The sequence below is a fragment of the Myotis lucifugus genome, unplaced genomic scaffold, assembly GCF_000147115.1.
Source record: "Myotis lucifugus unplaced genomic scaffold, Myoluc2.0 scaffold_682, whole genome shotgun sequence".
Classification (NCBI taxonomy): Eukaryota; Metazoa; Chordata; class Mammalia; order Chiroptera; family Vespertilionidae; genus Myotis; species Myotis lucifugus.
The window spans coordinates 59112-82566 of record NW_005871730.1 but is presented as its reverse complement, the minus strand read 5'-3'; the positions used below and the strand labels follow the sequence as shown (position 1 = coordinate 82566).

The 23455-nt window shown below is 57.4% G+C and overlaps 1 protein-coding gene across 2 annotated transcripts in view; it reads left to right on the top strand.

Moving 5' to 3' along the window:
* Positions 1-918: 918 nt before the first annotated feature.
* Positions 919-23455, top strand: part of PDXK (pyridoxal kinase) — a 30467-nt gene continuing 7930 nt past the window's right edge. Inside the window, exons 1-8 of one of the 2 annotated variants that reach the window (XM_006105412.3) lie at positions 919-1154; positions 14095-14149; positions 18239-18343; positions 18903-18986; positions 19653-19699; positions 20250-20335; positions 21544-21589; positions 22826-22937. In XM_006105412.3, coding sequence (XP_006105474.1) covers positions 1068-1154; positions 14095-14149; positions 18239-18343; positions 18903-18986; positions 19653-19699; positions 20250-20335; positions 21544-21589; positions 22826-22937 — 622 coding nt within the window. In that variant the 5' untranslated portion in view covers positions 919-1067. The remainder of the gene's footprint in view (positions 1155-14094; positions 14150-18238; positions 18344-18902; positions 18987-19652; positions 19700-20249; positions 20336-21543; positions 21590-22825; positions 22938-23455) is intronic. The other variant, XM_023746464.1, reaches the window with a different exon arrangement.

The following is a 23455-nucleotide window of genomic DNA, read 5'->3' as shown; positions in this document are numbered from 1 at the left end:
CTGGTTTTGAAAGAGGAGACAGACCCCAAAAAAGCAAAGAAATAAAAAAGAAGAAGAAGAAGAAAGAAAGAGGAGACAGGGCGCGGGTGGTAGAGCCAGGACACCCTGAGGGTGAGAGCCTGCGACACGGCCAGGATTGAGGGTGGGCGCCTTGGTGTCCCCCAGTCCTCCCCCGCGTGGCGGAGATGCCTGCCCTAGTCAGCTCCTAGTCCCCATGGGCAAGTGCGCCCCGGCGGGGTAGGAGAGCTGGGCCTGGGACCTTGGTTCCAGGACGGGTGTAGAGCTCACGGGTCCTCTCGCGGGTCTGCGAGGCGAGACCAGGTGTGGATCGGACGCCGGTTCCGGGCCCTCCAGGGGGCTCGGCGGAACTGTCGCCGCAGGAGCGGGGACCTGGCCCTGCAAGTGCCGCGAGGCAGTCCGGTCACTTCCAGCCCCGCCCGCCTCCGCGGTCACCGGGCCCGCGCCATCTCCCGTGGAGCTGCGCCCGCGCGTCGCCGGCCTGACTGTTCCTGGCAGACGCGCTGGTGGTCCCGGGGCGCCCGGAGCGAGGGGCCGGAGGTTGGAGGCGGGGCGCGAGCTGGCGGTCCGGATGAATGAGTCAATGAATGAATCGATGACTCGAATGAATGGGCGCCGCTCCGGTGCCCCTCCTGGTAAAATTACTAGTAAAAGGGCAAACCCAGCATTTTGGGGGGTAGTTGCCCCCCTCCACGAGGCAGGAGCGCGGAGTGACGTCGGTTGCCACGATCCGGAGCAGGGAGTTGGAAAAAGGGAATGGCGGGGGGCCGGGTGGGAGTGCGGTTCCGCTTTTTCCTGTCCCAGGGGCGGGGCCTGAGGCGCCTGAGGGGCGGGGCCTGTCCGCAGCCCCGCCCCAGCCCCGCCCCCGCGCAGCGCCAGACCCGCGGGTTTCCAGCCGCGCTGAGGTCACAGGCAGGCGGCCTGGCGTCCGAGCCGAACGCCTGCGCCCGAGCGGGGCCGCCGCGGAACCCGGGCCGGAGGAAGAGCCCGAGTCCCTCACGCAGGGAGAGCCCGCCGCGCACGGCCCCGCGCCAACCCTGCAGGCCGGCATGGAGGAGGAATGCCGGGTGCTCTCCATCCAGAGCCATGTCGTCCGCGGCTACGTGGGGAACCGGGCGGCCACGTTCCCGCTGCAGGTACGCTTACGTAACCCGCGGTGTCCCGCGAGCCGCCGCGCGGACCGAGGCGGGTGGCGACGGCCGGCCCGCGTGACCTTGGCGGGTCCCCGTCTGGCTAGGAGCGCCTGGTGGGTTCCTGCGGGTGGGCCGGCTCGGGCGCGCCGAGTTCGGCTGCAGCCTCTGTGCTCGGCTCGCGCACCCTGCGGTTCCCACCCCTTCCCGCTGCCTAACCCCAGCAGACGGGTTCTCCGGGGGCGAGAAGCTGCCGCGCCGTGGCCCGGACCATGCCCCAGCGAATGAGACAGGAAGGGCAGGTGTTTGCAGTGCTCACCTGCCGGGCGCTGTGTTCTGCCCTTGCCCGCGGTGGGTCAGGTTGCCGGGACGGAGGAGGAGAAGGAAGCTCACAGTGAGGCCCCGCCAGCTAGGATGCGTCTTCCCCTATGTGGGCCCCCACCCTGCCGCTGACCATTCCGGGAGGTGGTCGCTGGAGGGCGATGGGGCAGGGGAGGTCTCCCTGCAGGTGCTGGCTCTGAAGACGAAGAGCCCACAGACCAGTTCAGGCCCCGGCAGGGTTTGGCTTTAGAAGCTGCTCTTTCAATGTGTCCATCTTTCCATCTGGCTTTCCCCCTGGGCTGTTCTTGCTGAGGGGCTCACCATTTCCTGTGGCTCACTGGGCATTCACTGCTTCATACTGCAGCCCTTGGAGGGCAGGAGGAGGCCTGGGTGCAGGGAGGTATGCTGCTGGACACCTGGCCTGTGGCCAAGCAGGAGCACTGGGCACCTTGGCAAGGTGGTGACTCTGCTGGACTGTCTGCCTTTGGCTTGATGTTTGAGCAAAGGAACAGGCATGGCAGGTCCCAGGGCTGGCCCCACAGGGCATAAAGGGCCACCTGCAGGGGCGCAGGCTGGCCAGAAAGACCATAGGAAAGGCCAGAGCTTCCGAGTCGAATTTGAGGCTGACCTGAGGCTGCCATACCCAAAGCCTGAAGAGGAAATAGTGGAGTGAAAACTTGAAGGTGGAGAGGTACAAAGGTTCAAGTTCAAAGTGACCAGCCAGCCCTGATGTGTGAGCTGCTCCACAGGTCTGGTCCTCGTCCCTCCTGTTCTGGCCAGCAGAGGGCAGACTCGTGGGGTAGTCACCCTGCAAACTTGGGTGTCCCACAGTCCCCGCTCCTGGTCACTGCTCTGGAATGCCTCTTCACTCCTAGCTTGTGGGGGGATAGGGGGGGAGACTTGGCAGGTAGGTGCAAGTCTGCATAGGGCCACTGGGGTGGGACTGTGGGGGGGGGGGGTGAAGCTGCAGGGTCCCTGGGGCAGAGCAGGGGCAGCCCAGGGAGGTGGAAGCAGGAGGGCTTTGAGAACAGGTTCTGCTCGCTGCCCAAGGGCAGCAGCGCTCCAGCCTGGCCTTGGCCGGGGAGCCATGGGAACCGCCCTTGGCAGAAAGTGTCCAGTGAGTTCCCTGCTGGCTTCTTTGTGCCCTCTGCCCCGTCCCATCTCCCTTCGTCTTTCCACAGGGCAAACGGTTCCCTTCCTCTGCTCACCAGGGTCCTGCAGAGATGTCCCTTGTTCTTGAACTCCCAGGCTCATGCCTTCAACTTCCACACCAAAACCATGCTTTCCAAATTATTCAAGAGAGGCTGCTCCTCCAGGCCACCAAGACAGAGCTGCGGTTTTTAACCCGGGGTTTCCTCAGGGCCCAGCATCTTCACTTATGGGCACGTGTGCTGGGGCTTATGGGACGTAGGCTGGGGGGCAAGGATCATGTCATTTCCTTCCTCCTGTCATGGGTGGGGGTTGCTGACACATACCTCCCAGCCCTGGACTTCCTCCCCTTAAGATTTCCGAGGCTTAGGAGGAGCATGGCAGGATGGGGGTCATGGAAAGCAGGGACGGTTAGGTTAGTGACCTTGAAGAGGCAACCAAAGATCTGTGTCTCTCACATCGATGTTTCTTTCTCTCTTTCTTCTTTTTTTAAAAAATATATTTTATTGATTTTTTACAGAGAGGAAGGGAGAGGGATAGAGAGTTAGAAACATTGATGAGAGAGAAACATCGATCAGCTGCCTCCTGCACAACCCCTACTGGGGATGTGCCTGCAACCAAGGTACATGCCCTTGACCGGAATCAAACCTGGGACCCTTCAGTCCACAGGCTGACGCTCTAGCCACTGAGCCAAACTGGTCAGGGCTCTTTCTCTCTTTCTCTCTCTTTCTCCCTCCCTCCCTTCCGCTCTCTCTAAAAAAAAAATCAATGGAAAAAAAATCTTCGATTGAGGATTAACAACAACAAAAAATAAAGAAAAAATAAAGAACATGCTCCCTGCACAGCTGGAACTCAAACAGAACTGTGTTAGTTCAAGTGGCCGTAACAGATCCCGCAGACTGGGGGGCTCAGGCACAGATGTCTCTTCTTTCCCAGTCCTGGAGGCTGGAAGTCTGAGATCAAAGTGTGGGAAGGGCTGGTTTCTCCCAAGGCCTCTCTCCTTGGCGTGTGGAGGGGGCCTTCTTCCTGTGTCCTCACATGGTTGTCCCTCTGTGTGCCTGTGCCCTAATCTCTTTCTCTTATGAGCATACCAATCATGCTGGATCAGGGCCCACCCTGGAGGCTTTGTTTAACCTCAGTCACCTTTGTTATGGCTCCATCTATAGTAATAAAAGGGTAATATGCTAATTGGACCGGACGCCATTCCGGACGTCCTTCCTGACGAAGCCGGGGCTGGAGGGAAGCCAGCCAGGCCCCGGGTGCCTGCAGGCGGCTGGAGGGAAGCCAGTGCTGGCAGCCGGGGAAAGGAAGGCCTACCCTTGCACGAATTTTCCTTCCAGACAAAGCCACAGCAGGTGGGGGCTGCAGCAGAGCCCCCCCCCCCCCCCCCGGCGGCAGCGGGCGGGAGGCCAGGGCCAAGGCCCTTGCATGAATTTCATGCCTCGGTCCTCTAGGCTCTAAATAATGTTCCATTCTGAGATGCTAGGGTCAGGGCTTCAACATAAGGATTTTGGGGGACACAGTTCAGCCCATGACAAGAACAGTTTCCAGAAATATCGTCGTTCATTGGACTCTTTCTGCACTTGCCCACTTAGTGCTTCTTTGAGCAGAGTCAGTGCAGGCCTGTTTTGGCCTCGGCTTAGCTCTTGGGGCTTGATCTGTTAGTGCTATGGGGTGCTCCCCACCCCCACACCCGAGCACCGCTGGAGCAGGGAGAAGCAGGGAGATGGGTGGGGATGGCCTACTGATGGGGCTTGAACCAGCCTTTGCCACCACAGGACAGAGGCATCCCCTACTACTGACCCCTGGCAGCTAGAGACTCCAAGGGCAGGCGCTTTCACAGCTGAGTGTGGAAAGAGAACTTGGAAATGACTGGAGAAGGGTTGGCTCCAGCTGGGCCGCACAGATTTGCCCTCATGCTACTCAGAGACTGGAAAATGGGTGTGGCGGGGGCTGGAGAGGCTGCCGGTGGGGCTTGATTTGGTGTCCCCGGTCTTGGAGTTCCGGCCTTCTGAGCCTTCCTCAGCCTCACCTGCAGAGTGATGCCAGCAGAACCTTTGTAGGTTTAAGCATCGAGTTTCTCACTTGGGCCCAACTGAGGACGGGGAAATGCAGCTGTGCACAGCAGTTCCAGGGGCTACACACACCAAGGACTCAGCTTTACGGCAGGTGGGAGAATGTTCGGATACGGCAGGGGCGTCAAGCTCCTGAGCCGGGAGTCATGGGAAGGTCTGGAAGCAGTTACTTCTACAGATTTACCGGGATGTAGGGAGAACAGGTATGCCTTCTCTCATTGCTGTCTTTTCCGTTGGAACTGCTGGAAATATATATGGCAGCCCCTCGGAAGACCGCGGTCAGGCACTGACTGTGCTCCTTTGGTTACTGATCAAGTTGGAGCAGCTTAGACACCCTTTCCTTTCTCCGAGAGAACAGTCCTCGTGGTGATCAGAGGGTGCCTGGCTCCCAGGGCGCCCCCTGGCCAGAGCTCGGCCCAGGTGCTCCTCGGTCGGCAGTCAGCCTGGTGCTGATCTGTGCCCGCTGGGTGCCTGTGAGTCTTCAGGGCTGAGGTTCCCAGACCGCTTTTTGCCAGGCCCTGAAGTGCACCTCTCACAGTCTCAGGCAGGCCTGCCCATGGGCTCCACCTTCCACAGGCAGAGAAAAATGTTATAGAAGAAAGAAAAGGGCCCTGGCTGGTTTGGCTCCGTGGTTAGTTGGCCCGTGGACCAAGGGTCTTGGGTTTGATTCCCAGTCAAGGGCACATACATGGGTTGCAGGTTTGCTCCTCACCCCCAATAGGGATGAGGTAGAGGTGTGTGCAGGAGGCAACCAGTCGATGTATAGATGTCTCTCACATAGATGTCTCACTCTCTCCTCCCTCCCTCTCTTCCACTCTTTCTGAAAAAGCAATAGAAAAAATGTCCTCTGGTGAGGATTAACAACAACAACAAAAAAGGGGGGCGGAGAGAGAGAGAGAAGGAAACAGAACCTTGATCCTGCTTTTGGATTCGTGTCAGCACTCTGGTGCAGCAAGTCCATAGTACATTTTAATATTGAGGGGAACATGTTCATGTGACCAGCAATAGAGGAGGTAGCCTTAGCTGAAAATCCATTTAAATGTGGTGTCACCGAAACAGGAAGGCAAGACCACAGGAGGCCCCAAAGACACTTTCTTTTCTTTCTCTTTTTTTAAAAATATTTTTATTGATTTCAGAGAGGGATAGAGAGATAGAAACATCAATGATGAGAGAGAATTATTGATTGGCTGCCTCCTGTACGCCCCCTACTGGGGGGTGGGGGGATCGAGGCTGCAACCCAGGCATGTGTCCTTGGCTGGCATCGAACCTGGGACCCTTTAGTCCACAGGCCCACGCTCTATCCACTGAGCCAGACCAGCTAGGGCCCCAAAGACACTCTGGGGAGCGGGGGCGTGGTGACTCAGTTTGGGGCCTGCAGAAATCAGCCTCATTCTCTGGCTCTTCTGGCCCATCTGTGCAGGAGAGGTCAGCAGGAGAGGTCAGCCGCAGGTGTGTTGAGAGGCCCCGGCGGGGAAACCTGGATTCAGACTCCTTTGGCCACAGTAGCTGGAGCTGAGGTTGGGGGCCTCAGGGGGCTGCTGGAGCCCAATAGAAGCTACAAAGCTATAGGGACCTGGGCGTGTGAGCCCACATGTTCCTGTGGGCGGCTCACTCCAAGTTCTCCTGGAGCCACCACTGGGTCCCCCGGGACCGCCACAGGGCCGCAAGGAGTCATGTCCACCTCTCACCTTTGAGAACCCCCGAGCCCCGGGGTGAACTTCAGGGGGTCTCTGATCAGTCCCTTGGAAGATCTTTACATTTTTTCCTTAGAGTCCCAAGGATACAAGGGACCTTCTCCAGCAGAGTTGCATTTGGAAGATGCAAAAAAGTTGGTTTTAGAGAGAGAGGAAGGAAGGGAGAGGGAGAGAAACATCAATTGCCTGCTTCCCATACCCGCCCCGACCAGGGATCGAATTGGCAACCTAGGTAGGTGCCCTGACCGGGAATTGAGCCTGCAACCTTTTTGATATACGAGAGGACTTTCCAACCAACCGAATGGGGCACCCTGCCCGTTCATAGACTTAGTTTCTGTCTTAACTGTTTCCGTGGTGACACATCCTTAGCAAACAGTACAAGAGCCGCCGCCAAAAAGCACGCCTCCCTCCCACCCCACGCAGCAGCCATCCAGTCCCTGGGAGCGACCCGCCGGGTTTGAGGCCTGGGCGTCCTCCAGACGTGGCCCCAGGCCGTCCAGGCCGCACAGACCTGCCGGTTCCTCTGTGCCGTGTGACTCCCATTTCCTGCTGGAATCCCCGGTCTCATCCAGACGTGCTCCCGTCCTGGAACATGGATGTTGGTTGTGCTGTTTCTCCAAGAAAGTCCAGAATTGCTTATATCTTGATTTCTAACTTCCTTTTTTTAGTTTGGGGTTGAGGTTTCTGTTTCTCTTGGCCTGTCATGGAGAAAAGCAAGAATTTAATTGGTTCCATTTTCTGATCTTTTCCTCACCGTGTGTGTGCGTGCATGCATGTGAGGTGTGGGTATGCGTGTGCATGCATGTGCTGTGGGCATAGATGTGCATCTGTGTACATATGGGTGCATACATGCTTGGACATGTGTATGTGCAATTTTGTTGTGTGGTGTTGCTGTTCTCTGCGTGGTGGGATCCTGTCTTTTGTTTAAGTGACCGCCCTCACAGGGCAGCGCTGCCCTCACGGGGAAGGAGAGGGAGCATCTGCCAGCAGGTGGCTTCCGTGTTGTGGGGGCTGATTGGCTTTGCAGCTCATGGGTGTGGTGGTCCCCTATTGCACACCCCATGGAGCTTTTAATCGAGAATCAGCTCGTTCTATTCACAGAGTGATCTGGAAGAGTGACGCTGTGGGACAGAATCAGGGGGTTTCTCCAGGAGAAAGGAGGGAGGCATGGGGACATGGGCCACCCAGAGCAGCTGCCCTGTTACCCATCTGTACCCAGGTGCCACCAGAGCTTGGGATGAGACCCTCTCTCTTAGGGCTTTGCAGTGCCACCCAGCAGACCCTGACTCTGTGCAGAGCCTGGCGGGAGCGTGGAAGCCAGGGAGTGGGGTGCACTGCGCTGGTGTGCATGGGCGGAGGTGGTGGGGCCCAGGGCTGTGATGGCTGAGTCAAGGGCGCACACAGGGGACAGAAGTGGCTAAGGCGGACCCGGGAGGCTGCTTCGTGGAAGACAGGGCTGTTTTCAGTAGGAGTTCCCGTTGGAGACCAGAGGATGGTGGGTGGGGGACCAGCTGAATTGTAGGACTGGCCGGTAACCAGTGGTGGAAGGGACAAGACGGATCAGGATGACAGCAGACACGACACTCATGTCCCCTCTTTCCTAATTCTGATTTCCTATGCAAGTGGCTAAAAGTCTTGAAAAACAAGCCACAGTGAGGTTCTTGAAGACAGGCGCCTCCTGCTGCCCAACACGAACTTCTCCCCTAGAGGAACCAGGCGGTCTGGGCGGGGTGAGGAGCTGCCCTGGAACATGCCAGCGTTTCCCGCTGCCGCTGTGACGAGGGCGGATCGCAGAGCTGCGTCTGCCTCGCTGTTAGCACAGTGCATGGATGATTCAGCCACGAGGTGGGTGTGCAGCCGCTGGGAACGGTGTCACCCACCGAGGCTGACACAGGAGCCCTGCTTCATGTCCCCAGCAGGCGCAGCTATCCCTGAGGAGGGGTGCTGTGTCCGGAAAGGCGGACTGAGGTCTGTGTTGGGGCAGGAGATGGGTGCCTGCGTGGATCAAAGACCCTGATTACGCCCCTGTGTTCCTCTGTGGCTCGGAGGCTGCGGAGCATTAGAAAGCTCTCCCGGGCACACACGTGCTCCGATCATTGCAAGCGCCTCCCCCACACGCTGGCAGGGGTAGGAAGCTGGAGCCACTTCCAGGCCATCCCACTGGCCTGAGCTTGTTTTGACCCCTGGAGCAGGCAGTCTGAGTGGCTTCTCTGGGCAGGACCAGTGCCTCCTACATACCATGCACGTCTCCTCTTCATTGCCACTTCTCTTCCTGCAGCAAGTCCAGGTCCCCTGCCACGTGCCAAGGGTGGATTAGCATTAACAGGCAGCGTGTCCTGCCCAGGGACCTCGCCAGCAGTACCCTGATTTCGACTGGCTGTGAATCTGTGGCTCCTCTTGGATCTGAGCCCTGGCTCCTCGGCTAAGCCCTGCTGATGTGGTCACGTGAAGCCGCCGCTCTCAGCAGCCAGAGTGGGAGTGGTGGCACGCTCAGTGCGGGCACCTCATCTTTCTGAAGTGGGAGTGCATTTGCTAGTGGAGCCTGAGGCTGGGGCTTTTGCTACTCCTGGCTTCATTCAGAGGCACCGGGGTGGCGGACTCATCCTGGGGGGCTCCCGGTTGGCGGGGCGTCCCTAAGCCATCAAAACCCCACCAAGTGCAGGTGCAGAGCCGAGAAGACAAGGTTCTAAACAGGGTCCCGGGGGCTGAGTGAGTGATGGTCTGGGCTGCGGAGAGGAGCTCACATGTTTCCGACGTTTCAGGGTCAGGAAGTGGCCACAGTGTGGAATCCATGGAATTGGGTGTGGTGGTGGGGCACGCAGCCCTGGGACCTGGCTTCCTGCCCCGGGCAGCAGCAAGCCCGGGAAGGTTAGGGTTCAGGGGGTACATCTAGGGGTTGGGCAGGGACGAGGAGAGTGGTGGTGGAGCTCACAGGAGCTGGAGTGAGGAGCCCTTGAACAGCCTGAACTGGGCTGCCACAGCAGGGATGGGGCACTAGGGCAGGGAAATTCCAGGAGCACCCAGCCCCCTGCTGGTGGGACAGGGTTCCTGCTGCAGAGAGAGATGACAGGTGGTGGTATCCCTTCTCTAGAAAGGCCTTCCTTCCCCTGACCCCACCCTGGGCTGAACTAGTCTGTTGTTGTTGTTGTTCTTCTTCTTCTTCTTTAATATTTATTGATTTTTTTTCTTTTTAGAGAGAAAGAGAAAGAGAAACATCAGTTTGTTGTTCCAGTTATGTGTGCATTCCTTGGCTGATTCTTGTATGTGCCCTGACCCAGGATCAAGCCCACAGCCTTGGTATCGGGATAACACTGGAACCACCTGGGCTACCCGGCCTGGGATTTCTCTTTTCTCTTTTCCTTTTTTTTTTTTTTAAATTCAAACATAGTATCTTTATTTTTTTAAATTCAAACATAGTATTTTTTTCTTTATTGTTTAAAGTATTACATAGTCTCCTTTTCCCCCCATTGCCCTCTCCCCAGCTGCCCCCACCCCCCTCTTTTTTCTTAAAATGACAGTTTATATCTTTTTACTGTGTGCTGGCAACTGTTAAAAAACTGGCTTGGGCCCTAGCTGGTTTGGCTCAGTGGATAGAGCGTCAGCCTGTGGACTGAAGGGTCGTCGGTTGGATTCTGGTCAAGGGCACGTGCCTCAGTTGCAGGCTCGATCCCCAGCCCCAGTTGGGGGCCGTGTGGGAAGCAGCCAATTGCCGTGTCTCTCTCACGTCGATGTTTCTCTCTCTCTAAAAGTCATTGGAAAAATATCCTCGGGTGAGGATTAACAACAGACAACTGGCTTGGGGTGGGGAGGGTGTGTGCCAGTTTCTGTGGTGTAAGCTGTCCCGCTGGCTGCTCGACACCCACTCGCGGGGGAGGTGGGAGGGAGGCACAGCACCTGCCTCGTGAGATCCACAGCGTGGGGAGCTCGAGAGCCCGGCCACGCAGTGAGCTGGGGAGGGGGAGGGTAAGACAGCCACTGCATTTGCATTTAACGGTTCACTAGTGCATGTTCTGACTCAGCTCTCAGTGGTGGCTGATATAGCACTGACGCACACAGTTGCGTGGCTCATCACACGGCCTGGGTCTTCGAAGCCGGCGACGTGCGTGGAGTCCTCTCATCCAGATCGCTCTCATTTTCTGCCATCAGCCTGCAACTCCCTGCTGCTGAAGGACGCGTGTAATTAGATCAGACTCACGTGGATACGCTGCCTTTTGCTGCAGAACATAGTCACATTCACGCGTTCCACCCGCACTCGGATGGGGTTGTGCACAGGTGCGCCGGGCCATGGGGCCCTGACACGCTGCTTCCCACAGGGGCCCGTAGCTGTGTCAGCTCCGGCTCTGCTATAAAACCACCTGATTCTCACCCACAGGGACCAGCACTCTGTCCTGTCAGCTGCTCTCTCATGCGGTGGTCTTGTCAGTCAGCAGGGTCCACAGGCGTCTTGGTCTGTTCCCATGTCCTGTGACTTATGTGCAGACTGTCAAGGGTGGGAACTCAGATCTGCCCCCCATGCTGAAGCTGAATGCCAGGGAGCGCCCAGCGGCTCACCGTGTGTGTGTGTGTGTGTGTGTGTGTGTGTGTGTGGTCTGCTCTGACCCCTGGGCCAGGAATCAGCCTGTCTCTGGCTCCCCTGGGGCTGGAGGAGACGAGGTGTAGAGGCTGCAGCCAGTCCAGAAACAGAAACCACAGCAATTATGTTCACAGAGAGTCTAATAGAGACAGTTGTTATCGGGAGAACAGAAAAGGGAAAAGGGCAACACAGGTATCGTGTGGGAGGCCCCTGCCAGCAGCCCAACACCCGCCTTAAGTAGCTGACGTGGGATCAAAGAGAAGAGGTTGGGGAGTTGGAACTTAACGCGGGGAGAAGGGGGTGTGCAGGGGAGAAGGGGGAGGAGGCTGGCTGTGCTGAGAGTGATGGGAAGCCACAGTGTGGATGTCACCGCCAGGGCTCGGAGGACAGAGCTGCTGGGGTACAGCCCTTCCCTCCCCCAGCCTCTCTCTCCCTGTTGGCCGTGCCCAGAGGCGGCCACTGGCTGAGCTGGGTGCGAGTCCCAGCGCTCAGCTCCCGCTCCACGGGACCCAGCACCGAGGGGGTCTGAGCTGAAGCCTGGGCTTGAACAACAGGAGGTCCTTCTCCAGGTCCCAAGGCCTGAACCCCGCAGGTCGGCCCTCTGTGCTGACTTCCTTCTGGGTGCCCTCAGAAGAGCCTGGGATCCTGGCGAACACGCCCGTGTCACTGGCATCTGAGATGGCGATGGCAACCAGGGGCTTAGCGCTCGCTGTCATTGCAAAGCAGGAAACAGCGACTTCGCCTTTGCCAGCTCCGAGGATGGGTTATCCACACCCAGAAGCACTGGAGAGGGGACTTTTGGCAGGTTTGTCAGGGTTGGTGTCGCTTCCAATCTGATTCTTCAGGATTTAAAAGACTGCAAACTGTATGTGTGTCCAGGAGGCCATCAAATCAGGCAAGGAAATTGCAAAGCTCCCATTTAACTTTTTACTTTAATAAGACTTGACTTTTTATCACTTTAAGTTCTGTTAATACCGGCTTTAAATGTTTAAAAAGACATCCTAAGCGCGTCACTCAATGAATTCACAAAGTGAATGCGCCTGTGTAACCGCCACCCCGTGAAGACGTGGACGGAGAGCAGCACACAGACGTCCACCAGCTCCCGTCACTGCCGCCACCTTCCCCGCCCGGGGCAGCCGCTCCCGACTGCCCGCAGCAGAGGTCCTTTTGTCTATTTTGAATGCTAGGATGAGACTTGGAGGTTGTTGGTGCACAGAAGGAGGGGTTGCTAGAGCAGAATGGCAGATGGAGGGGAGGGAGGCCCCAGGGCCAGCACGTCCCTGCATTCTGTCCTCTCTGTCGTTTCTTCCATACACACTTTCTGTTTCTTGCTGCCTGTCTCACACTGTCTCTCAGTCTGTTTTTTAAAAATATATTTTTATTGAATTCAGAGAGGAAGGGAGAAAGAGAGAGAGAGAGAGAGAAAGAGAGAGAGAGAGAGAGAGAAACATCAATGATGAGATAAAATCATTGATTGGCTGCCTCCTGCATGCCCTCTACTGGGGATCAAGCCCCCAACCCAAGCATGTGCCCTGACTGGGAATCGAACCATGACCTCCTGGTTCATAGGTCAATGCTCATACTCTGAGCCACACCGGCCAGGCTCTCAGTCTCTGTTGGTTTTTTTTACACTGTCTCTCTCACTTGCTCTCTCTTGCCCTGTCTCTCTGGGAGACTGTATAGATGATGGACCCACTTCTTACCTGTCCCCCCAGGAGGCACTGAGATTTTAATTTAACTAGAGGCCCACTGCATGAATTTGTGCACCAGTGGGGTTCCCTCGGCCTGGCCTGCGGGATCGGGCTGAAACCAGCTCTCCAACATCCCCCGAGGGGTCCTGGATTGCAAGAGGGTGCAGGCCAGGCTGAGGGACCCCACTGGTGCACGATCATGGCTGGGGAGGGACGTGGGAGGGCTCCAGGGCATGTCTGGCCTGTCTTGCTCAGTCCTGATCGGCCAGAACCCAGCAGCAAACTAACCTATCTGTCGGAGTGTCTGCTCCCCGTGGTCGGTACATGTCATAGCAACTAGTTGACCGGTCGACTGTCTGCCCCCTGGTGGTCAGTGCACATCATAGCGAGTGGTTGAGCAGCCTTAGCATATCATTAGCATATTACTCTTTGATTGGTTGAACGGGCAACTGAATGACCAGACACTTTGCATATTAGGCTTTTATTATATAGAATGGCATGGGAATTGTGTGTTTCAGCTACTCCACAGTTTGTTGAAATCTCTCGTCTGCTCCCTTTCTTTGTCTTGTGGATCAGTGTTACAAAAGATCCTTGTTGCCCTAACCGGTTTGGCTCAGTGGATAGAGCGTCGGCCTGCGGACTCAAGGGTCCCGGGTTCGATTCTGGTCAAGGGCATGTACCTTGGTTGCAGGCACATCCCCAGTAGGGGGTATGCAGGAGGCAGCTGATCGATGTTTCTCTCTCATTGATGTTTCTAACTCTCTCTCCCTCTCCCTTCCTCTCTGTAAAAAATCAATAAAATATATTTAAAAAACAAAAACAAAAACAACCAAAAAACAAAAAGATCCTTGTTCTCCCGTTGAGCTCGGGGAAGGGAAAGGAGTAAAGTCAGTGGAGCAGGCCAACCAGAAGTCCTGGAGTTGACCTCGAGGGCTTTCCTGCTCCTGGGCTTCTTGTCTTATTCACTGGCCTGGTCAGTCAGGTCTCCTGCGTCAGAGTTGAGCTCGTGGACATGTCCCCTCCTCACCCTGGGCAGGGCATTGGCCTCACACTTCCCTGGTGGCTTCCAGCTTGCCACTGCTTGTATGTGGCTCATGAGGGTGTGGTCTTGATTGGTGGCCTCACGGGTTTCTTTGTGAGCTCCATCAGTGGGATCTCCAGGAGTGATCCGGAGGCGTTGAGTCCCAGCTGTGGCGAGTGGCCTCTGTGTCTCAGCCCTTCCGACTGGCGGCTTCCCCACACATTTCCTGTAGAAAGGACTGAACGCAGCCCATGACCTGACGCAGACACCACCAGAGTGCGGACATGGAGCCTGTCTCGGGGAGACCCTCCTGGGCCCTGTGCCTGGGGGCCCGGCCTGCGTGGGCTCCCCTCCTCCGGGCCAGGGGGGTCACTGCCAGCCCAGGCTCTCTCACACCTGGTCCTTCTCTATCTGTCCTGCAGGTTTTGGGGTTTGAGATCGACGCTGTGAACTCTGTCCAGTTTTCAAACCACACAGGTAAGGCACAGGCTCAGCTGAGTGTGGGTGTGAGAAACGTCCCTTTAGAAATGTGGGTCTTGTGCCCCCATCTGACAGAGCTGGAGGGGCTGTCTGTGTGAGGGTGGAGGGCTGGGGTCTCCCATCTGCAGGGTGGACTGCCCACCAGAGTCTTAGCCCCGCGGCTTTGCGCTGGCTGGCCAGGCAGGTGGGGTAACCAGGGGAGGTGGTGCCTCTGTTTCCTCCTGTAAAACAAGGACAGTGACCCTAGCACCTACTCTTACATGAGTGTGCTCATGCCACCCCGTGCCGCCATGGCTGCATGGAGGGTCCCCCATGCTGTAGGTAGACGTGTGGGTGGACCCTGACTGTCCCTATTAGAGACTGGTGCCTGGGAGAGCACACGCACGGGGACCTCACGGGTTTCTGGACAAGCCTTGAAGTGGAGTTGCTGGCTGGAGGGTGTGTGAGGGGCAGTGCCCTTGGAAGGTCCTTGTTGTCAGGGGTGAGCCCCCTGCTCCCCACGCCCCTGACCCCACGCTCCCCACGGCCGCAGAGGCAGGAGGACAAAGCCTCCTCGGTTCTTGGAAGGGTCCCCACATTGTGTCTCGTGAGATTGCTCTGAATCCAGGAAGAACCTCCGGGCACAGACGTCTCCGACCCGCCTGGCGGGGCACCGTGGGTGGTGCCTTGGCCTCAGCCCTCGGGAGGGATTTCTTGTAATTCTCCTGGGTACAGTTTTTCCTGGAAGGGGAGAGGGTATGATAGGTCATAAACAAGGAGGGAGGAATTCTGTGTGGGTTTGGATGAAAAGGCTACAGTTCGCCCTAAAAGTCCTTTCCTGCTTTTACTTTGCGGAGGGTGCTGCACGCTCTGAAATTTGAAAAAGTCCCAAAAAGTTTGAGTCAATCCAGTGAATTTCCCTGAATCCCACATGTTTTTACTGGCTGTTTCAACCACCTTCCCTTTTTCTCTTTTCTTTCTTTTCTTTTAAAAAATATATTTGTATTGATTTCAGAGGGGAATGGAGAGGGAGGTAGAAACATCAATGATGAGAGAAAATCATTGATCAGCTGCCTTCTGCATGCCCCACGCTGGGGATCAAGCCCGAAGCATGTGTCCTCACCGGGAATCGAATCGAACCACTGAGCCTCGGGCTCTTCCTTCCTTTCTTCCTTTTTTTTTTTTTAAAGTAAATGAGCCAAACTGGCTTGGACACCAAGTGACGGAATTAAACTTATTGGTGAATATTATATTGTACCATAATGACATTAGCTCAACATAAGCAAGGATTCGGTTCAGAAACTCCTGCTGCCCTTTGCAGGGGCGAGGGGAGGGGCCTTCCGGGCCTCGGTGGTGACGGCTCCTCCTGCCTCCTGTGGACCCTCTCAGGTGATGGTGCGCTGGCTATCCTGACGGGTCTGAAGCAGGGAGGCCTCTGCCTTCCCCGGGCGGGATGGATGAGGAACAGACCACAGTTTGCCTTAGAGCAGTGGTTCTCAACCTGTGGGTTGCGACCCCTTTGGCGGTTGAACGACCCTTTCACAGGGGTCGCCTAAGACCATCCTGCATATCAGATATTTACATTACGATTCATAACAGTAGCAACATTACAGTTATGAAGTAGCAACGAAAATAATTTTATGGTTGGGTCACAACATGAGGAACTGTATTTAAAGGGCCAGAAGATTGAGAACCACTGCCTTAGAGCCTACGCAGGTGCGGGCATGGGTAGGGCTGGGATGGGGGCTTCTCTCCCAGGGAGGCACCTCTGGTTCCCGGATGGGCCTCCTCACCCACGGAGAAGAGCCTCCTGCTCCAGTCCAGCCTTAGATGCCATGTGGGGCCTGCCTGATGAGAGGATCCCTCAGGCAGCCCCCGCTGTGGGTGACTTTGAGCACCCTGTCTCTGCAGCCTAATCCGAGGGCCTACAGGGGGAGGTCTCCCCAAGGCCACCTCTGGGCTCAGGTGCCAACCCCTCGACCTGGAGTAGCAGGTGATGCCTCGCTGTGCCCCGAGCCCATCTCTCTTCCCCTCACCCCTGCCCACGCCCTGCTGCTCAGAAATGAGGCTGGTCTGTTTCTCAGACCCGTGCCCTGTGGTAGTGTGGCATGTGGCACCCGGCACCTGAGGCCCTGGGGCTAGTGCTTTGGCCACAGGCTGGTTAGGAAGCTGGTCTCACAGAGGCTGTGCTCTGCCGTGGTGCCCGGTGTCTGAGGCCTGGTGGGGGGCTGTGTGTCTCACCCTCACCGCTGCTTGATGGGCTGAATTGTGTCCCCTCCAATTCACGTGTTGAAGCCCTGACCCCAGCACCTCAGAGAATGACTGTATTTGGAGACGGGCTCTGTAGAGAGGTGATAAGGTTAAATGAGGTCATTGGGATAGGTCCTAATCCAACATGATGGTCATCCCCATACGAAGAGATCAGGACACAGACAGGCATAGAGGGACAACCATGTTTGGACACAGGGAAAAGGGGTCATCTAATCCCAGGAGAGAGGCCTTGGGAGGGACCAGCCCTGCCCACACCTGGGCCTCGGCCTCCAGCCTCCAGGACTGTGTTGGAGCCACCCAGTCTGTGGTGCTCCAGGACTCGACTATGCTACACGGGCAATGGGAATAAACCAACCCTGGTCGGAAGGAGGTTTGGAAAACGGAGGGGCAGGAAGGACCACTGTTCTCCCCACTCTGGGCCTGCCGCATTTTTGTGGCCGCCCAGCCTTCCTTGAGCTGTGCCCGGGACACAGCCAGAGGCTGCCAGCATTTGGTGAACGGGAGAGCCGGTGGGGGCAGTCCTGCACTGGAGAGCTCTTGGACTCTCCCTGCCTGGCCCTCCTGACCCTGCTGACCCCGAGGGTATCTGATGAATGGGGTCAATCAGGTTCTTCTACTAACAGACTCACCCTCCCGTGTCAGTTCACGCTGGTGTCTCTCAAGGGACATACAGATGATTTGCCGCAGATGGTGTCCCGGGGCCACGCTGCCTGCAGAATCGCTTTGACAGTTGGAGTTGTTCCAGAATCAGGTTGACTCCTGCTCATGCACACAGGCTGCCAGCAGAGGGCGCCATTGCCCTTCTCCTCCTCCAGGCTGAGCAGCCTGGCTCTGGGCGGTCTGAGTTAGTGCAGATCACCACCCGGTGGTCCATGTGGAGGGTTGTAGGGATAACTCCCCGTGGTTTTTACTTACGTGCTTGGAAGCACATACTTTAAGGGCCTCCCATTGCCTTAAAGGCCACCAGGAGGAATTCTCATGGGTGAAGTGTGGGGTGTCCATGGCATGGCCCTGCCCCTGGTGAACTGGGAGCCCTTGGCCTGTCCCCACCTGAGCCTCTGTGGGCAGGGGCTCCACATGGCAGGCGGGTCCCCTCAGGATGCTCACGTGTCTGTCTGCACCTGCGTGCCTGTCGGGGACGAGAGCGGGTGGAGCATCTGGGCCCATTTCTGATTCACGTTTGGCTCTTAGTCACGATTTGATCCAAGACTTGCTTTGGCCGCATTTCAACCTTCTGTGGAGGTAGGGGGGAGGGGGCTGGGATATGACAAGCCCTTACCTGCCAGGGTGCCCAGATGACAGCGATTAAGCAACTCAGCCTGGATGGGGAAACATGCACAGTAGAAGCTGGCAAAGGAAGTGACTGTGACGTGTGGGGACACATCCCAGGGGCCCCCTCGAAAGACAGGGAGAAGTGACCAGTTGTGTGAGCCTGGCGTGTCCTTTTCGGAGTGTCCCCCTCCCCATCCTGTCAGTGTGACACAGGTTCCACAGGCGTCCGTGGGCCAGCCTGGAGAGCTGATGTCCTCCCTGCCTTGGATTCATTCAGAGGGAACTGGCGGTGGGAGGTGGGAGCCCTGATGCCAGTAATTACAACCACAGACAGTGTCAGCCAGGGTGCTGTCCGGAGCGCTTTGAGGCTGCTGGGCACCCACAGGGATCAGCCCACTGAGACACCATGCCTGGGAGGTCTCAGTCAGTCCCCGCGTCAGCCCCTGGGGAGGGGACCATTCACCCCACCAGCGTCATCGAGGTTGTCTGGGCCATCAGGTGAAGCTGTCTCACCCGTGTGCCGTGTGCTGTGTGCGCAGGCCCTGACTGCTCTGCTCTCCCCAGGCTACGCACACTGGAAGGGTCAGGTGCTGAACGCAGACGAGCTCCACGAGGTGTACGAAGGTCTGAAGCTGAACAACGTGAATAAATATGACTACGTGCTCACGGGTAAGGGCCCTGAGGGAGCAGGTGCTGGTACCTGTGAGCCTTGCTCCAGCTGGGATGGACTCGAGAAGTCCCAGAGCACCCCACGCCCGGCTGGTCCCTGGTCCCTGCCTCCTTCAAGGAGGGGTGGCGCATGCCACCGAGCACTTGGTCCTGTCCAGGCCAAGTTACACTTCTGGGCCCACATTGGGGTTGCAGTGCGCGTGGGGTGGGGCCAAGTGGGGTGTTGGGAAGAAGTTGGGGTGAAACACCCAAGTAGGCAACACGCTGCCGCCTGGTACGTTGGTCTTATTTATACCCATTCTTGGTTAAAAAAAAGAGTACCTGTTTGTGTTTATATACGTGCTTAAAAGTGAATGTGTTGAAATGGACAGGAGAGAAGAACCCCTGTACACCCATCACCGAGGCTTATTCCTTTTGGGAAGTGCCCGGGGACCCTCTTGGGCTGCGTTTGTTGGGGGACACTTCGTCTTCACCCTGGCCGCAGGATGGTTTCCCTTTGCCGCGGTCGGTCGCTGTGAGCCTTCTGTTTTATGCGGGTGGCCTGTTCTCCCTCCCACAGGGTACACGAGGGACAAGTCCTTCCTGGCCATGGTGGTGGACATCGTGCGGGAACTGAAGCAGCAGAACTCCCGGCTGGTGTATGGTAGGTGCTGGGCTGTCACCTGCGGGAGTGGGTGCCCCTGGGGCCTGTGCCTGGGTGGAAGCCTCCCTCTTGCATCCCAACTTCATGGTCCACCTCCCAGCCTGTACGCATGAACTCAGGGGGTAGACACACCTTCACCGCGAACCTGGCGTCTTTGTGGGGAGGCAAGCAGGCTGTGAACTGGCTTTATCAGTGTCAGTGTGCAAAGGTCACTGCATTTGAGGTTTGTGACGCCCCAGGTGGCCCGGATGACAAAGTGGGGAATTCCAGGTAATGCGTAAATGAGAATGGAGGCCATGCGTCCCCAAGCTTTTCGGTGCAGGTGGCGTTTAACAATAAATACCAGGTGAAAGGCTTGGCCGGTTTGGCTCAGTGGATAGAGCGTTGTCCCGAGGACTGAAGGGCCCCGGGTTTGATTCTGGCCAGGAGCACGTACCTGGGTTGCAGGCTCGATCCCTGACCCTGGTTGGGGCATGTGTGAGAGGCAGTCAATCTGTGTGTCTCACATCAATGTTTCTCTCTCTGTCTCTCCCCCTCCCTAACACTCTCTAAATATCAGTGGAAAAATATCCTCGAGTGAGGATTAAAAAAATAAAAAAATCCTGTGAAAGGCTCTTTGTTCCCCGGCTGCAGCCCTTGCTGATACGATGCCCTTTGTCTCCGCAGTGTGCGACCCGGTGATGGGTGACAAGTGGGAAGGCGAAGGCTCCATGGTGAGTAATGTCACGCCCGTGTGAGTGCGGTGAGCACAGCTATTGCTCATCCTAAAGCAGGACACGACCTCTGATGGACAGGGCGCTGCTCTGGGGGAGGCGGGCCCTCGGTCGGGGGAGGCAGGGCTGGCAGAGAGGTTTCCCATAAAAGGGCCAGAGAGTCGGTATCTTAGGGCCACGCATCCCTATTGTAGCCAAAGCAGCCAATTTGCTGACCAACAGACATGGCTGTTTTCTAGTAAAATTTCATGTACAGACAAAGATTTGAATTTTCTGTCTTTCCATGTGTCACAAAGTGTTACTCTTCCTTTGACTTTTCCCCCAACTATTAAAAAATGTTAAAATTGCCCTCGGCCCCTGAGCCGTACACAGACAGGCAGTGGGACAGGCCGGGCTCACTGTCCCCGTGTGGAGCCCTTTGGGTCACCCTGCGCTGCCTGTCTCCACGGTGGGGAGCCCGGTGTCACTGGGGCCCCCGACCTGGACTCGAATGTTCTGGTTTCGTCTCCTCCTCTGTGTGCGTCAGCCTGTCCCTCTCCTTTTCCTTCAGTACGTTCCAGAGGATCTCCTTCCTGTTTACAAAGAAAAGGTGGTGCCGGTTGCAGACATTATAACTCCCAACCAGTTCGAGGCTGAGTAAGTGACTAGAAATGGCCAAAGCTTTCAGACCTCCCCACAGGACAGTGACAGACACAGCGCAGGAAGTGTCCCCACATCCCTTCTGTGGGTTCGGCTCCCCGGAAGGTCCTGCCTCAGGGGCGTGGATCTGGCACCGGGTTGGGGGCAGGCCCTCCCCGAGTCGGAGTCCTCTGCCCCCTGTGTGCCAGGGTGACGAGGCGCCCAGGGCCGATCTGGCTTCTTTCTAGCCGTCAGCAGTGGCGTGTGGTTATTTTATTTTATTTTTAAATTTTTTAAAAATATATATTTTATTGATTATTTACAGAGAGGAAGGGAGAGGGATAGAGAGTTAAAAACATCAATGAGAGAGAAACATTGATCAGCTGCCTCCTGCACACCCGCTACTGGGGATGTGCCCGCAACCAAGGTACATGCCCTTGACCGGAATCCAACCTGGGACCCTTCAGTCCGCAGGCCGACGCTCTATCCACTGAGCCAAACCGGTCAGGGCGCGTATGGTTATTTTACTCCTGAACAGCAAGAGTCTTGGGGACAGAGAGGGAAGAGGTGCTCTGGCCTGTGGCTGCCACAAGGAAGGGAGTCCATGCAGCTGACACGGGCGGTCACCCTGAGCTCTGACCCACTTCCCAGATCTGTTCGTGAGGTGGAGAGGCGTGTGCAGCCCTCTGCCCAGTATCAAAGTGCCTTCCTTGGGCTGCACGGCCCCACCTCACCCATTGAAGAACCAGGCACTGAGGGTGTGAGGGGCGTTTCCCGGTGCCAGGGGTGTGCAGCTAGTTCCCGTTTAAAACTTAAGTGGACTCTTTTTAAAAATATGTTTTTTTATTGATTTCAGAGAGGAAGGCAGAAGGAGAAAAAGTTAGAAACATCCATGATTGAGAGAGAATCCTTGATCGGCTGCCTCCTGCATGCCCCCTAATGGGGACTGAGCCCACAACATGGGCATGTGCCCTGACCGTGACCTCCTGGTTCATAGGTTGACGCCCAACCACTGAACCACCCCAGCTGGGCCTAAAGTTTACTCTTGACCGGTCCCCAGACACATCATGGTGGCCACTTGGTCCGTGACGGCCAGCAGGCTCTGAGTTAGTTCCCTATGGGGGTTGGGGTGGGGGGGGTGGGGGTACCAGTGCCGCTGTCGCTTTGGGAACGGTCCAGGCAGGACCCAGCAAGCAGCGTCTCACCTGTGCCTGCCTGTCTTTCAGGTTACTGACTGGCAGGAAGATCCACAGCCAGGAAGAAGCCTTAGCGGTAAGGAGGCCTTCCAGGTCCTGGCGTGGGACAGGCGGCCTGTCCCTGGGGAGGGGACGCTGCACACCTGGGAGATGGGAGACAGACCCCCCAGGGGCCAGCATCTGGCTGCCTGTCACCTAGCCCGAGGGCCAGGGAGCTGCATTGTCAGTTTCCTTTCTGCCCACCCCTGTCCCCTCTGTGCACGTGTGTGTGCGCGCGAGGTGAGGGACACGTCTCCCACAGCCCACACTCAGCTCTAGAGCAGGGAGTGCCCGCTCGCATGATCACAGGCACTGCTCTGAGGCAGTTACACAGGAAGGCAGGGCCTCCTACAGCTCTTAGAGAAAAGCCAAGTTAAAGAGTGGCCGCTCCTCGTGGCTCTGTGGCCCCAGCCCGTGGCCCTGGGCTGAGAGGAGGGACGCGGCTGCGGGCTGTGACGGGGAGAGCTGAACCCTAGCCCAAGGGTCTGTGACTGGGAGTCCACACCGGTCCCCAGCACGAGAAGTCCCGAATGTGTGTGCACGATTCACGGTCAGCACGGGTCCTTCCCAGGCCCTCCGCCCGACCCCATGAGATGGTGTGGCTCCGCTGGCCGGCGCTGCCCACTGGAGGCAGGCGATGCGCCTCCTGCCTGCGATGAGGCCCTCTGCCTCCGCCCAGGTCTCTCCAGGCCGGGCCCCTGCTCGGTTCAGCTGGTTCGCTCTCCTGAGGCCCGAGTGGACCTCGGTGGGTGTTTTGTCACAAGGCCTGTGCCCTCGAGGGCAGGGAGCCTCCAGCCCCCAGCATGTTGCTGGACACACAGCAGTAGATGTTTGTTGAATACATCAGCGAGTGAGTGAGTGGCTTCCCAGAGCGGACAGGTGGTGGGAGCCCAGCATTGCTTGGTGTGTGCTGTGTGTGGAGTCCAGGTGAGGAAGGACAGCTGGCCCAGCTGGTGGGCACCTTCCTCCAGAAGTGGGCACCTGTAGGGTGCAGATGGGGGCCGGCAGGCACGTGCCCTCAGACTTCAAGCCGAGCGAAAGGGGACGGTAGCTGTAACCTGGCAGAGCTGTCACTGGACGGGCAGGGGCCGGTCAGGGTGGGTTCCGGTTCTCAGCTTCTGTTGTCTCCCCTCTTCCTGCCCTTAAGCCAAACCCCGCCGGAGTGCGTGGGGGTGTGCGGGCCGCTGTGCGTGGCTGTTGGAGCTCAGGGCTGAGGGGCAGGAGTGACGGCTTTCGGGAGCTCCCTGGCTGATGTGCTCCCTGTGCCTGGCAGGTGATGGACGTGCTGCACTCGATGGGCCCCGACACCGTGGTCATCACCAGCTCCGACCTCTCTTCCCCGAGGGGCAGTGACTACCTGATTGTGCTGGGAAGCCAGAGGATCCGTGAGTCCCAGCCGCCCCGCCCTGCCCTGCCCCAGCACTGAGCTCCCTTCCCGAGGGGCAGTGACTACCTGATTGTGCATCCCTGAGTCCTATGCCCGCCCCACCCCGCCCTGCCCCACCCCATCCCCACCCCAGCACTGAGCTCCCTTCCACACCTTTACTCCACATGCCCCTTGAGGCTTCTGAGAAGGTTTGCAATTTCCTGAAGTCCTGTCACCCCCACCCCCAATCCTGAGAAAGATGAGACTAAATCAGAATGAGGAAGGATTCCATAAATCAGGTGCAGTGGAGCATGGGGAGCTGCCACCTCCCCCATGGCTGCCAAGCAGCCCTCGACATCCATGATGGGGCCGGCAGCTTGAGGATAACGTCCCAACTTACCTCTGGGGTCACCGGGAACGGCCCTGCTGGAGCCAGGCTCTCGGGGAACCAGGAGTCCACACGCCTGACCTCCGGCAGAGCTGGGGCTGGGCTGAGCTCACGTCGTGCTCTGCTTGTTCATTGTTTCATCCTGTGAG